Raw genomic sequence first — 15,226 nt, 5'->3', positions numbered from 1 at the left:
GGCAGGGTCCTGCCTCTGAGTGCTTTCTTACTGATGACATCCCAAACCACACACAGTGCTATTTACGAAGGTGACACTGGGGGTCCTGACACAGATGCCCCACTGTTAGAGGCCCCAGGAGAAGCAGCAGCCTTACTACAGGCCTTAAGCAGTCTCAGCTACCACTGTGAAACTGGAGAGGGATGAGACCAGCAAAGGTTTTACTCAGGTGTTGACACATGGAACAGGGTAGTAGCAGCAGGTGCCCAGGGACTGCCCAGCCAAGAGGCCAGACCCAGTATCTTCCTCCAAAACAACCTGAAACCGTAACCTTAAAGATGCTAAAACAACTTCAGGCGATCCTGTGCTTCCTTGCAAAAGCCAATCGGTTCCACTTAGGTGCAGTAGACCAGATGTCTGTGCAAGGCTCTCAAGGATATAAGAGCGCCCCCTGGTGGTTGGAGAGCAAGCCTTCCCCTCCCTGTGAAGTCAACAGGCCTGGCCACCCCCTAAATCACTGCTCCTAGATTCACACCTGGCTGCCCTGCCCCTTCTCCTGCTGCTGCTGCTGCTGCTGCTGCTGCTGGTCACCGGAGGCCCTCCCCTACAGAGACAGGGCAATCTCTACAGAGGCAGCGAAAGCCTTGAACACACGGAGAAATACAGCAAGCCATTACCTTAGCAAGATAAGCCATTCAGACAGCAATCGAGTGCCCACCCCCTTGCTTGCATGCAGTAAGCAACAACCTAGAATTAAGAGGCTCTTCTCTTTTTGAATATTCGGAAGGAGAGAGAGAGAAAAACAGAAAAACTCATGCTCACAGGAGGTCTGAATTTGCCTTCAAAGGTCAAGAATCTTAAGACTTGGCCATTCTGTAAAGGACTGTTTGTCTTTGAAGCCTCAAAAAGGGAAAGTACTCCAGGGCCCCAGTCTTCTCTGGCCAAGACCTCCGCTCCATCAGCACCGAGCAACAACATAATCAGCTGAGGTCTGCCCCTTGGCTGCAAACGTTTAAAACCTACATTCAATACCAGCAGACTCTGATCTAAAGCTCTGGTCCTTTCTTGGGGACAGCCACAGGGCCTTCCCAAGTAAGGGGGGTTTCTTGCTGCGTAAATACCTAATTCTACAAACAGACCCAATTGCCGGCTCTTATCTTCACATAAAAGTTCAAAAGATCCCACTTACCCCCACATCCAATGGGTACACACGTTATTTCCTGTGTCTCCACCACAACCCAGCTGCCTCCCTAGCCACATTAATTCCACTCTCTGCTGATTAGTGGTGAATGACCCCTTCCAAAACCGGTGCTTACTGTATTTGGTGACTCAGCGGCATCAAAAGCTGCTGTTCTATCTCTCTCTCTCTCCCCCTCCCGCCCCCTCTCCCCTTTCTAAGACTGGCCCAGGAAACGAAGTAACCCGCACCCGCATTAATGAATACTGCTTGCCAGTGTTGAGTTAGGCGCTGGAAGACTGCAGGCATGTAGGTGTGTGTGCATCACGTCCCCCACTTTAAACAACAAAAAGCAAGATCAAAGCATCCGTGGCCAGTGATCCTGGCTCTCAACAGGCCTCTTTGTCAGCCCCTGCAGCACATCCATCCAACCATCCACCCTACATAACTCAAAACATCTGCAGGTCCGAATCACCCCCCCCACCCCCCACCCCCCGCCAGGCTTACCTGTATCCATTTTCGACAGTTTCCGTGGACCTCACATTCGCTGTAGCCCTCAGAGTTTTGCTGGACAAGCCAACCACAGTGGGTGAAAGTTTGCACTTGAAGTCAGCACAAGTCCATTCCTCTTCTTCATTCAAGGTGGGGAGATAGCCACACACGACCTTTAGGCTCCCGAGTCCCCCGCTGTTCATATAAGCTGTGTTTTCTCCCCCACTCCTCACATATTCGAGGTATATATCAGAAGTCAAAAACATCTGGTAGGCATTTTCCTCCATCACCGACTGGATCTCGGTCTGCGCCTGGTCGAACATGATGGAATCAATCTGTTGCTTTTTGATGCCATCTCTTATGTAAGTCTTGGTGGCAGGTTTCAGCTGCTTGGAGACAATGCTGTTGTTCTCGATGTACCTTTTGTAGATCGCTTTGGCCACTCGCAGAGTTTTGGTATCCTTCAGGTTCATCTGCCTGAATCCATTGCAGGCAAACCAGAAGTCTAAAGTATCCACGCATTTCTCCCTCTCCAGGAAAGTCCGGAAGAGATAAGCACCGTCTTGATCGCCCAGCAAGGAGTGCAATGACTTGGTCCACCTGGTCAGAGGGGAGTCCGGAGATGCCCGCCCCTCCGGCTCCCCCAGCCCATCCTCATTGCGCCTGGTGTTGGAGGAGACGGGCAGAGGTTTGGTGACCTGGCCCTTTCCCACCCCAGGCTGGCAGGGTGGGGTCTCCCCTTCCTCCCCCGGAACCGGGGGCCGGGGAGCATCCTCTCGGAAGCTGCTGCTGGGGTCTGGCAGGCGAGTAACCAACACAGCGCTACTCATGGTGAGCGAGTTCTTGCTTCTCACTGAGTTTGGGAATTTTTTTTCTTCTTCCAGTTCCTCTCAGCAATCAGCGTGGTCTCTCTCTCTCTCTCAAGTCAGCAGGGGCTCATCTGAGCCTCCTTTCTGGAAAGAAAAAGAAGGGGGAGGTAGGGAGAGAAAAGGGTATTGATCTAATCAAAACCAGATCTGCCCAACATCAAAGCAAGAAAGTAAACAGGCTTTTCAACTCCTCAAATTCAAATCAAGCAACCCAGCTATCTGCGAGGTGCTCATCTAAGGTATCAGACGCTTTTTCAAAGGCGAAATCTGAGCTCCCTGCACACGGGGGGGGGGGGGGGGGGATGGGGAGGGGGTTACAAGGAGAAGGGGCGGGGAAGGTGAGATGGGAGCCGGGAGGGTGGGAGGTGGGGGCGAAGAAGGGGCACGCGAGGTGTGAGACATAACCTTCCAAAAAACCCACTGGCCCGGGAGCACGCAGGGCAGCCGGCCCGCGCCTCCCCGCCCCACTCCCTCCTCCCCCTCCCAGCATCAACTCCAAACACACGCACTCCCAGCCGCAGGGCTGTGTGCAGGTGAAACCAATTTCGGTAAATTTCCCCACTCGGCTCTCCGCACAGATAACTCGAGCTCCAAACGTGCCCTTCCCCGGCATCTGGTTCCCATTCCCCCCACCCACCCCTTCCCTCTGCGCTCCCCCTTCCCACTCCTTAAAAATTCAGATCTTCGACCGAGAAAGAAGCCCGCCCAGCACGGGGCGGAATGGGCTCCCGGACTCCCAGCTGGAAAAAGCATCCCCCCCCCGCGCTGTAAATGTCCCTGCGCCCCCGCCTCCTGCCAAGAATAAGACTCAGTCTACACCTCTGTCTTCCCAGCTCCCCCAAACCAGAAACCAACTCACTCAGACGAGACTTTGATCTTCAAACTTTGCGAGACAGCAGAGAAGCCTTGGGACCCACCACCCCGTCTCCCCCTCCTCCCAAGCCACCTCCCGGAGCCGTGAACCCTACAAAACCGGATCAGAAACCGTCTCACGCTACCGATGTCTATGCCAAGACTCCCAAACTCTACTGACCTGAATAGAGCCTGTCTCTTTTTTCCAAAAGAAAAGTCTTATCTAACCAATAAACAAGCCGCTTTCCCCAGCACGGGAAGGGTCGAACTAAGGAGGGCAGGGGCGGGCGGAGGGGGACTGGGCGCGACCCCGAGCGCGGGGCCGGAGCTCCGGGCCCCGGGTGGGTGCGCGCGGTCCCCGCCCGGGGCCTCGGGCCGCGGGGCCGGGCAACTCGGCCGGCTGAGAGGCAGGGCTGCCGGCAGCGCCGCGTTAGCCCGGCGGAGGGGAGGTGGCGCGGCCCCGTTACCTGGAAGACGAAGGCGGCCCGAGGCCGGGCTCTCATCTCCGCCGAGCCCCTCGGCCCGCCCCCCGGCCCAAATCCAATTGAACGCGTCCAAAGCCGTGGAGCGCGGGGCCGAAGCCCCGGGAGGCGCTCGCAAAACCCCGACCCAGGCGCGGGTCGGTCCCCGGCGCGGTCGCTCGCAGAGGAGCCCGCAGAAAAAGCACGGAAAGCAGCAGCCTGGTCCAGAAATGGCGACGCGCGGAGTCTCTGCCTCCGCAGAAGGGGCCGGGGCGGCCAGGGGCGCAGGGCCCGGGCGGGGAGGAGAGGCGCGGGGGACGCGGGTGCCCGGGCTCGGGCCGCTCCAGCTCGCAGACTGAGCCTCGGCCAGTGCTCGGGGCCCCTAAGCGCGGACCAGTGGCTGGGAGGGGAGGGGGGAGAGAGGCGGGAGGAGAGGAGGGGGGCGGGGGGAAAGGCGGGGGAAGGGGGCGGAGGGGAGGGCAAGTGGGGGGCGCCGCCACCCTTTCATCCCACCTTCCAAAGCCGTGCACACTCACAACCCGGCTCACATCCCATAACCAAGACAACGATGAGCTTCCCGGGGGGATCTACACCCTCTCCGCCCCCGCCGCAGCCGCCACTTACAGAAGTCTCTCCCCCGGGGCCCCCGCCACCCCGCTGGGGAGGGGGCTTACGCGCAGGGCGCTCGGGGCAGCCGGGCCAAGCCCCCAGAAGCGCTGGGCGCCGGGCCCGCAGCTCTCCTCCGCGCCTGCCCGGAGCGCGCCCCGAAATAGCCGGCCTGACAACTTCAAAGGGCCGCCCGGCACATCAAAGCGCGCGGGCCGCCCCGCCGCCGCTGCCTCCGCACTCACCATAGATCCGCGCGCGCGCTTCGCGGCGAGACCTCGCAGGCGCCCCGGGCTGGGCCCCGGCCCGGGCCCCCGGATCGGCTCGCAGCAGCCCCGGGCCCCCCCGGGCCGGTCCTGGCGTCGGGGAACATGGGGAGTCGCGCGGCAGGGGAGGAGGGTGCGGGGAAACAATCCGGGATTAGAACGAGATCCACCGGCAAGGGAGGGGAAGCGGCGTTCCTCGCCGCCCCTTTTATGCAAAAGATCCGAGTGGGCCTCCGCCCCCGCCGCGGCCGCCCCCGGCCCCTCCGGCCCCCGCCCGGCCCGGCTTTCAACACAGGTCCTGTTTCCAGCAGTCACTCCGCGCACCAAATGTCCTCCGGGCGCTTCCAACAAAAACTGCGCTGTGGATTTAACAGTGCACTTCAAAGGCGCGAGCCGAGCGCACGGTCCTGAAAGGGAGGTACGCACCGGCCGCGCCCCGGGCCGCCCCCCGTGCGCCCACCGCCCCTCCTAGGGGCCGTCCGGCTCGCGACGCCCTTCCCGGCCGGGTCTCCGTCGGACCAGACCCCCTCCCGCCCCCGACGCCCGCAAGGAGGCTTGGAGTGACCTCGCCCCTTGTCCCGGGGGGGCTTTCTTTGAAGCAGCTTTGCCGGGGCGGCGCCTTCACCCCTACCTTTTACAGCAGGGCTTTGGGCAGGGAAGACGGGCGCCTCGAACGCCGGGCAGCCACGAAATCCATCGCTATGAGGGGTTATTTTTATTTCCGAGCTTTCGGGTTGTTACTGAGTTGCCAGGACCTTATCAAAGCGCAGCGGGCTCCAGCCGACTCCCCCGGGCCAGGCTTGGGGAGCCAGTGATCCCGCCGCGCCAATCACAGCGGCGCTCGGCCGGCCCGCGCCGCCCGCCTTAAAGGAACAGCGCCTGGCGCCCGCCCGGGCCGGGCCGGGCCCGCCCCTGCCGCACGCTCCGCGCGCCCGGTAACCCGTCCCGGGCCCTCCTCCGCCGCCGTCAGGCCCCCGCCGCCCCGGGGGCTCTCTGTGCCCGAGTCGGGATTTTGTCTTTCAAGTTTTCTAGTAGCTCTGGCTTCCTCCCCTCCCGCCCCACCCTCGCCTGCCCTGGTCCTCCCCAGCTCTGGAAAGCAACAGTTGATTGTAGCATTCCGGCCGACACAAGAACTGCAAGCAAGCAGATTTTTTTTTTTTTTTCCCCTATCATCAAACACTTTTGCACCTCTATTCAAGTTTTCCTGGGAATGTGGGCTTGGAGGATCTTGTAAAGGAATTTCTATTCCTGCGATTGACTGGCCAAGCGTCCACTGGGCGAAGGCGGGCCTGGACTTAGAAGGCATGTGCATGCTGTGCGCGCGCGCTTGCGCTTCTGCGTGTGAGTGAGGACCACGGAGCAAGTGTTCCTGGATGTGTGAATGGGGGTGTGAATCTGCCAGCACAGGCCTGAGTGCTGAAGATGGGATCTGACACCTTGTTAGGAAGCACGCCTCAATCCCCTGCAGATTTAACCCCAGCTTCCCAACCTGGCCGGCGGAACCCTCCCTGTGCACATCCACCATCCTTCGGTAACAACCGCATACGCAACACTTTCCTTGGAGCATCCCCCACCCTCCCATATGTTACATATTAAACAGACATGGAATGTCTTTTTCCCTTCCACCCGCAGCTTCAACGTATTGAAAACACCTCGCCCCACTGTCACCTTTGAATTCCTGCCCACATTCCCCTGATGTTTATGAGGCAAACCTTCTCACTTACGGTAATGAGAAAATATGTCACAAACCTAGAACATTTTTCAGTTTACTCATCTATTGTTACAGAATGACCCCTCATAGGACAAGCTAATAATTAACTTTTCCTTCTCTTAAAAAACAAAGATGTAACCAAATTTGTTCCAGAAATGAAAGGAACAGCCTAGCACAGTTGGAGCCGTGTGAGGCTTTCGCCCTCCAACTCTACTCACTTTTTCTGTATTTACTTTCCTGTTGAACTTAAAGGGTGCCAAACCCTCTTCAGTGCAGAGGTGCCTCTGACCTGCCATTGGGCCTTCAGGACTTTGAAACATTCAAGGAGGACAAGAGAAAATACACCCCGGTGCTCTGCTGGGAAAGGGGGAGCTGCTGTGCTCTACCTCCCCACCCCCACCCCGCCATGCCCATGGGGCTCTTACAAGGGACTAGAGTTCTTGTTAGCCCCTGGGTGCCAAGATGGGTGGCATCTCCCTCTCCGACACCAGCCTCTACGTGTCCAAGGTCTGCCCCTTAGGGCTCACCTCCCCAGGTGGCCAGGCTGGCAAAAATCCAGCAGTCAAGGCTATGAAATACAACCACTTCGGGGCAGACCGTGAAGACCAGTGGGAGATTGGCCCCATGACTCATCTTTGCCTCGGGATGCTGCTGGGTGTGAGGATACTGGAAGCCAGGCCACTTCAGGTCCCCTTGATCTAATAGCCCGGCCTTGGGGAAGGCTGGCATCTGGTAGGCGAGACCCATGGCCAAGGGCACGCCCACCCCCTTCAGCGACCCCAGGAGAGCCAGAAGCAAAGCTGTCCCTGTGGTTCCAGAGAGTCTTCAAGCCACAGAGGGTGTTATTACGGGAACAAAAGTATATACAGAAGGGGATGAATGGCCATAGAAGCTTCTATAATATAAACAACAGCCTGGAGTGTATGTGCCTATGCACACATGTTGGGGGAGGGGAGATAAAAAAAATCAAAACATCCAAAATCAAAATAAACGATGATCAGAAAGAGGCGGCTTTCAAAAAGGAAGTGGAAACTCTGTCTTCATGGGTGGTTTTCCTCCCCTCCCAGCTGTCCCCACTGACCCTTCACTGCCGCCCCCCCAGCCTGCCCCAGTCATCACAGGCTTTGCCCCCTAATTATCCCAGGGCTGCGGCAGGGACTGGAGGTGGGCAATCAGGAGCCAGGCCTTGTTTGGATTAGATCTTCTCACTAATGACCCCCCTGAGAGCCTGGTTTCCAGAACAGGTGCTTGGTAACCTTGGGTCAATGACTCCCCCTCCATCCCCCCCTTCCCAATTTCATATCTGGTGGTTCACTGCCCATCCAGCAGGAGGCTGGGCCAAGTGCTGAGAAGCCAGGAGCCCTTGGGAGCCTCCAGGTCCTTGGCTACTTGTTGATAATATTTCTGGAGGACAATCCGGAGTCCTCCGCTTATACCCAGCCCCTTTCTCAAGATAGCACAGTTTTCCATTTCCCCCTTCTCCCTGGCAGCAGGGGTATCATGTGACTTGTTGTAATCCTGCGCGGTTGCCTGGAAACTGGAAAGCAAGGTGATGGATTTCTGCACATGCTCACTCTCCCCCCCTCCTTTAAAGAAAAACCCTACAGAGGACAAATAGCCCACTTTGCCTAAGTGCAGACAAGTTTAATAAAGCAGAGAGTAATTCTTTTCTGGAATTATGTACCGGGCTGAAATCCTAGAATCCCAGAAAACGAGGACTTGGGGCTCCCCGAGAGGCATCTGGCCAGATCTCCAACCTCGAGTCAGTCCCACAAATACCCCTCTGGAGGGGAAGTCACACCAGCTGCGACTCCAGAGGAGCTCAGACCCAGGACCTTGCTCACGAAGACTCGGTGACTTTGTATTTCATTTCTTTGGAAAAGTGCCACCTTAGACAGTGCACCTTTGTTTAGAGAGGGAGATGGAGAGAGATACAGGTAACCTTCCCTAAGGCTGCAGGTCACCTAACCACTCCGAGTCCCCATGTGTCACCTCCGGAGCGGAAGACAAAGCCCTCCAAAGGCCGTTGTGAGGATAACCAATAAGGCAAATGCCCAATGTGATGTGTGATACGCAGCAGGTGCTCAGACATGATGTTACTTCTGTGTAGTCACCCTGTTCCCTCAATAATCTACCACCTGTTCTAGGAAGAAACTCCCTAACTCCAAAGCAAAGATGCCCTTCGAATGAGAGCCACACTCCTGGGGGTGGGGGCTGGAAGCCAACCAATGAGGTCTTGCAGAGGTGAGCCCCCAACCCCACCGTCCTCCTGCAGAGAAAATCGGGGGCTGGGAGGCAAAGGGGCTGTGCCTTCCTGCCATCCCTCAAACCCCATCCTATCCTGCACTCAAAAAGAAATAGCAGAATTGTCTAGCCAAGGGGGCCCTTAAAGTGCTCTCATCCAACCCATTATGTGGGGAAACTAAGCAAAGAGGAGGTGAAGAGATCTTCCCAAGGTCACTTTGCCCACATTAGAGCTAGCTAGAACCCCTCGGGGTCCTGAACCCTGGTCCCCTCTCTTTCCTCCACCCCATGGCGAGGGGGCCCAGGGCAGAGCTGGCTAAGAGGGGGCCCTGAGCATCTCCGATCCTTGACTTCCATGGCAGAGCCAATCAGCACAACCTGAGACGCTTTTCTGAAAGAATCACCGCAAAGCTTCAGCCTGAACTTCAATCAACCCCTTCTTATGTCTGGCCTTGACCCCTGAACTGGGCTATACTCAGCCAGACCCTGGGCGGCCCCACCAAGTCTTTTATGGTGGCAGATGTGCCCACGGGCATCTCAGTGGGCCCGGCCCACCTAAGGGAGAACAGACTTGGACAGACCCAGAGAGGAGGCGAGGAGGGAAAATCAGACTCAGCCTCCTGCCGTCCCGTCTCCTTCCTCTCTCGCCTGCAGACAAGGGACTCCAGCGTCAGGCGGAGAGAAACCCTATCTGTAGAAGTGCTGGGCGAAACTTATTTGTAATAAAACGATCGCCTGTGGTATGTTAAATTTAAAGCATGTTAAGTCAAACGATAATTGAAAACGTCCTAATCGGATTTACTTTCAAGTGCTTTTTGGATTTATTATAAATGGAGTTGTGAACGACTGGGTTTTCCAGCGTCTCGACCGCTATTCATCACCTTGGAGTTTGGCTTTTCGGGGCTGGCCTCGGCTTGTGACCACAAGAGGCCATCGATGCGCAAACGAATCCGGAAGGAGCTTCTGGGTTTTGAAGTTATCCTCTCCCGCGGCGTCGAGCAGACCCGCACACTCACGCAGAGGTTGTTTTCAGACAAGGAAATGACAAACAGGTAGGAAAAAGAAACCCTGAAGTCAGCACTGCAACGGGTAACCTTGAAACTTTGCTAATAAATCAGCCTGTGTTCCCAGTTCTCTCCATGGACATTTTTCTCTGCTCCTGATGTTTCATCTTGCTCATTTTAAACAACTTCTGGAAAGTGAAGGTTTGCCAGCTTGATATCAGTCGCTTTATTCTTTCCTGACAGTGTTTCTTGATTTGCTTGGAGCATTTCCGCTGACTGAGCGCTTTCCCCGGCTCTCAAGGATGCGCCACGCTGCGCCGGGATGCGAGGCGCAGTCCCAGCTGCCCGGCTCACCTGGACAGGTTCTGCATTTTGCATCCTGTGGGGAACTGTCCCTTCGTCAGGTCAGCAGTAGTAATGTCCTCACGTCTTGCCTGCTGGCTTCAGAGAGCTCAGAGGGTAGAGATGGCTGGCAACTTCTTTAAAGAGGCGTCTACACTGTCTACACTTGCTGTCTACACCTCCTCCCCTCCCACTGTCTTCTCAAATGTCCCTAACCTGGTGAAGTTTTAGTTTCCTAAGACAAGTCCGTGAGTACAGAGAGTTTCAGACAAGATGAACCCCCCCAAATGTTTTCTCCTGTCCCCACGCATGGTGCCAAGCTCCAGTCTCTGGAAACCAGGGCCCCCCAGGCCTTCTCCCCCCCCCCCCCCCATCATCTCCACATTTCAGAGGCTGGGCTGCAGGCATCTGGAGTTTAACTCTTTTGGAACAGAACCTATTTGTCCCTCATTGAAACCTGCCGTCCTCAGCGAGGCAGTGACCTCACCATCCTTTGCATGATGATGGTCTTTGTAAAGCCATCCTCAGAATTCCTGCCAATGAACTTGGATGGGGGGAGGGATTCCTGAATGGGGCGGCGCAGAGTGACTTTGGAGAAGTCTTTTTTTGCTCTTTGATGACCATTTTAAAGACGGGCTACTGTGACAGTAGGTCCCCCAAACAAGGAGACATGGTCTGCACCTCTGACGTGGCTGAACACACCTCATGGCTGTCTCAGCAAAAACATGAGTATCTTAAACATAAAGCATGTGGACTGAGCCTCGCCTCCTGTTACTAATGTTCTCTTGATACTTTCCCCAATCACTTTGAACATAGAAAAACATATAGTAATTATTGAAACTGTGAAATCTGATCATCACAATGAATCACCCCACCATGACAGAAAAAATTAGTGGCATGAAGAAGCCCTGAGCTAGCTCAGCTCTTCAGATAAGGAAGACTGGAGCAAGAAGATGCCACCAATGTCAACAGGTGACGAGGCAAGAAGGCCAATCAGTCCTTTAGCTAATAGTATCCTATGGCAGAATCAAAAATTTTTCCCCAAAAGATCCTTTTGTTCAATGCATTAAATCTGTCTACCTTTGTAAAACTTACCCCGTGAATCCGTTAAGCCACAAATAAGACCTGGTGGCCTGACTCTGGGAGTCAGAAAATTGGGTCACAGAAAGTAAGGGGCTTCCTCCCCTTTTTTTTCCCTATTCTAAGGTCAGAGATGACCCGGAGCACAGAGGGTCAGGTGTGAGACGCTGCCTACTGAGTGCCGTGGAGACGGGATGCAGAGCGTGTCCCTGTCCTCCTGGTGGATGCTCAGAGGGCACCTTGGAGAAGCCCCAGCTGCAGGGTAGCTCGGGGGCCAAGAGCCTCCCAGGAAGGGGGCATGGGGTGTGAGGCGTGGGGCGTGGGGCGTGGGATGGTCTCGAGGCCTTTCCCTCATTTCCCGCTTTCTCCGGTGGGCGGCCACCCACTTTGTGGAGGTCCAGCAGCTGCTGCACTGGAACTTGGCTCTTCCTTTATGGACATGACCTTCCCCACCCCCACCCTGAGCTCAGACTGTTTCCACCCCCACAAGGGCACTGCTTCCCCCTCTCCAGCCATCCCCAGGGGGTCTCTGCTCTGAATTTCCCCATTAACAGGAATCAGCCTTAAACTCTACAAGATAATGGAGGGTCCTGCCCCTCCTCAGGGTGGCAGCGCTCCCAGGAAGCGGGGCCTTTTCCCCTGGAGCCAGGGTGGGAATGGGAAGGCCCAGGCAGGAGGAAGCTGTGCCTTTTTGAGAAACCCATAGAAAATTGGGGGGGGGGGGGCAGGCTGGGCTGGGCTTGACAGAGCCTCCTGGACCATGGGAAGGAGGGGTTTTCTTTATCCTGAGGTGTAATTGTGAGCCAGGGGAGTGTGGTGCACCAGATAAACCTGGGAGAGTCTGTCATTGCTCCGTGCCTCAGTTTCCCCAAGCATAAAATGGGAGGAACGGAAGTACCGGGGGTTATTGTGAGGATTCAGTGAGGTCCTGGAGTAGAGAGGCTAGAACTCGCCTGGTATTAGCTGTCTTGGGGGGAAAACTAAAAAAAGCCCGACTGGGGCCCAGGTCTCCCCTGCTAAGGACGTCCTACTTGTCTTCCCTCAACGATAAAGTGGGAACAAAGTGATGCCATCTTTAAAGGGGCGTCCGAGTGGAAATGTTGGAGCCGGTACATTTTGTTTCTGAGCGATGTCAGCGCTCAGCTTTCTGCACAAAGCTTTCCCGCGACCATGGCCAGCGGAGGTGCTGGGCAGGGGCTGCAGCCAGCTGGCTTTACTGTGAGCCTCCCTCCCGATGCGCCCCCCCCCCAAGATTCTAGGTACAGGTGTCCCTCGGTATCCAAGGGAGTGAGGGGGTGTTGGTTCCAGGGACCCCGCAGACACCAAAATCCACAGATGCTCAAGTCCCTTTTATAAAATGTAGTATTTGCACAGAACCTATGCATCCTCCCGTATTCTTGAAATCATATCCAAATTGATTAAACAGTCCCCCTTATCTACTGTGACACTGTCCGTGGTTTCAGGTACCTGAGGTCCACGGTGGTCTGAAAATACTAAATGGAAAATTCCAGAAATAAATGATTCATAAGTTTACAATTGCATCCCTTTGTCCGGCATCTCCACACTGTAAGCGCTCCCAGCCCGTTGGTCACTTAGTAACCCTCTTCTCGGGGACCAGGTCTCAGATGGACTATCTCGGTCCCACAGTGCCCGTGCTTAAGTCAACCTGACTTGACCTATTCATGGCCCCAAAGCGAGGAGCAGCGATGCCAGGGGGGAGCCGGCACATGCTTCGAGGGAGAGGGGGAAAGTCCTCGACTTAGTCAGGAGAGAAGAGAATCGTACGCTGAGGCTGCTAAGAGCTACGGTGAGAACGAATGTGCCATCCTTGAAACTGGGAAGGAAAAAGAAACTCGTGCTATTTTAGTTGTCACACCTCAAACTGCAAAAGCTAGAGCCACCTCGCACGACAAGTGCTGAGTTCAGATGGAAAAGGAATTGAAGTTTATCACTGGGGTGTATGTTTAGGGAAAACACAGTGTATGTGGGGTTGGGAACTATCCCTGGTTTCGGCATCCGTGGGGGTCTCGGGACGCACCCCCTGCGGATAGGGGTTACTACTGCACTTATAACGCCTCATACAATGCAAATGCTGAGTAAGGGCTGTTACTCTGTATTGTTTAGGGAGTAACAAGAAAAAAAATCTATACATGTTCAGTACAGCCGCAGCCAGGTAGGCCTACCTACCTAATACACATCAAAAACAACGGAACCTTTTGACTGAATATTTCCTTTCGCCCTGGGTTGAATCCACTTGCAAATGGCCAGCCAGCCTGTCTTTAGGACCCGTGCCCTTGTACAGCCTCGGCACCCCCACCCCGCAGGCCCTGGGCCGCCACAGGAAGCGCTCGGTTATTCTGGTGCTGCTCCCAAGTCCCTAGACGGGGCCCAGGCGTGAGGTCAGGAGTCAGGGCGCCCACCCCCGGCCCCTCTCAGCCTCCCAGCACTGCGTTCTCAGAGCCTTCCAGGGCCTCCGCGTAATTAACTGACAGCCACTCGCCACTCGCCGCATGCTGGCCGGAGCTCTGCTTTAACACATTGTTAATGACTGAGGTGTGACTACCAAGCGCGCCGTGCCTTCCTCCTGCTCACCTGCTCCTCTCTTTGTAAATCCTGCAAAACGCTGGGTTTCAGCCACTCCTTTCAGTACAGAGTGTGCTCCTTACTCACATTCTGTCGGAAAAGGGCTTGTTCAAAGGGAATCCTCGGCCACAGGCATGTCGCACCTTCCTGCCAGGTGCATTTTCTGCAGCTGGCCAGGGGGTCCTGAAGAAGCCCCGGGTGTGTGAGATACAGTGGGTCTCACCCACCGGTGTGTCTGAGATGTGGCTGTATCTTGGTGGGGGTGGTGTCAGGCCACCTGGGGGGATGGGAGATTTAGAGGATGACAGGAGAGGCCAGGATTAAGCCTCCCGGCTCCTCTCCAGCCCTCGGGTGCTCTGCACGCAGGACTATAAACTCCACCCTCCAACACCCCGTGCTGTGCCCCATGCTCCTGCCCAAAGCTCCTCTCGCTGTGTCTGGCCCTGGGTCCCAAGAGCACCCTGGACAGACGGAGCCTCATCAGAAGACACTGAGGGGTACCCAGCCCACCTGCGTCTGCCATGGGGGGTGGGGGGGGAGGCGGGCAGTGCTGAAGGGCAGTGGGGAGGGAGAGGTGAGCTCTTCTGGAAGTACCCGGCAGTGTGTCTGGCTGTACTGCAGCGACCGACAATGTCAGTTTTCAGACTTTGGTTCCCTCTCTGGTGAGGGAGGCTGGGTGGCCGTACCGGGGGGCAGAGCACCCAGCAGAGGGATTCTGGGCCCTGTCTTCCTGACTCCGGGTGATGGCCGGGGCAGGAGAGGGCAAGGGGCACACTGTTGGGCCTTCCAGCTGGACCCTCCATGCTTGGCCTCGCCTGCTTTTGTAAAGTGAACGGAGCCGCGGGGAACTTGGGCCGCGTCTTCCCACCACCCTTCCTGACGTGGGCCCGCTGAACCCTTTGCTGGTCAGCGGGGGGCTGCGTCCTGACCCATCAGCCACCGCCATGCCCTGCACTGCCTCGATGGGCCACAAGCCCAAGTAAGTGCCCCGCCTAACCTGTGCTGCCCTCGTCCATCAGGGGAGCAGGATAAATAACCACTTTGCAAGGCTTGCTTATGGCTGAATTTTCAAGCTCTCCTTTCTCATGTGTCCCACATACCTTCCTGGGTACCCACAGGCCCAGGACGCTGTGGGGAGCCAGACAGTATATGGAAGTGCTGGCGCCAGCCTGCGGCCGGGGGAAGCGGAACAACAGCTGCTGCTTTTAGTACCATCTTCCTACTCAGGTCCTACTCCAGGAAGCCGCCTGAGACCTGGGCAGGGTGACCACACTCGGGCCTGCAAGTGTGGCTTCTGGGCCAGGCCAGGAATGACCACAGCCTGACCCCGCCCAGCCTCAGGGAGTGCAAGGCCTGGCCCAGAGGGAAGGTGGGTCTCGGGGCCACAACCAGCTCCTTCCATGGCACCATCCCCCCTCACAAAGGGCTGTGCTGTCTGAACCCTGGGCTGAGGGCAGTAAAAGGGCCATAAAGGGGGCAGAGCTGCCATAAACCAGAGACAGAGTCGTTAGCAGTTTCCTCTCTGATAAGGGCTTCAAGGGCTCCGAGGAGCTGCTGGCA

At 56.4% G+C, this 15,226-nt stretch overlaps 1 protein-coding gene across 4 annotated transcripts in view; it reads right to left on the bottom strand.

The window, feature by feature from the left end:
• Nucleotides 1-15,226, bottom strand: part of AXIN2 (axin 2) — a 68,607-nt gene that overhangs the window by 24,754 nt on the left and 28,627 nt on the right. For 2 of the 4 annotated variants that reach the window (XM_016214514.2, XM_016214516.2), the window contains exons 1-2: nt 3,837-4,161; nt 1,664-2,601 (exon numbers count right to left, since the gene is read on the bottom strand). In XM_016214514.2, the coding sequence (XP_016070000.1) occupies nt 1,664-2,478 (815 nt within the window). In that variant the 5' untranslated portion in view covers nt 2,479-2,601; nt 3,837-4,161. Of the gene's footprint in view, nt 1-1,663; nt 2,602-3,836; nt 4,162-4,681; nt 4,742-15,226 lie in introns of those variants that run through there. The other 2 variants (XM_087826318.1, XM_016214515.2) reach the window with 2 other exon arrangements.

Source organism: Miniopterus natalensis, chromosome 17 (assembly GCF_054644295.1).
Source record: "Miniopterus natalensis isolate mMinNat1 chromosome 17, mMinNat1.hap1, whole genome shotgun sequence".
In the NCBI taxonomy this organism is placed as follows: Eukaryota; Metazoa; Chordata; class Mammalia; order Chiroptera; family Miniopteridae; genus Miniopterus; species Miniopterus natalensis.
The sequence above is the reverse complement of the archived record's forward strand: the minus strand, read 5'-3'. Positions and strand labels throughout refer to the sequence as shown.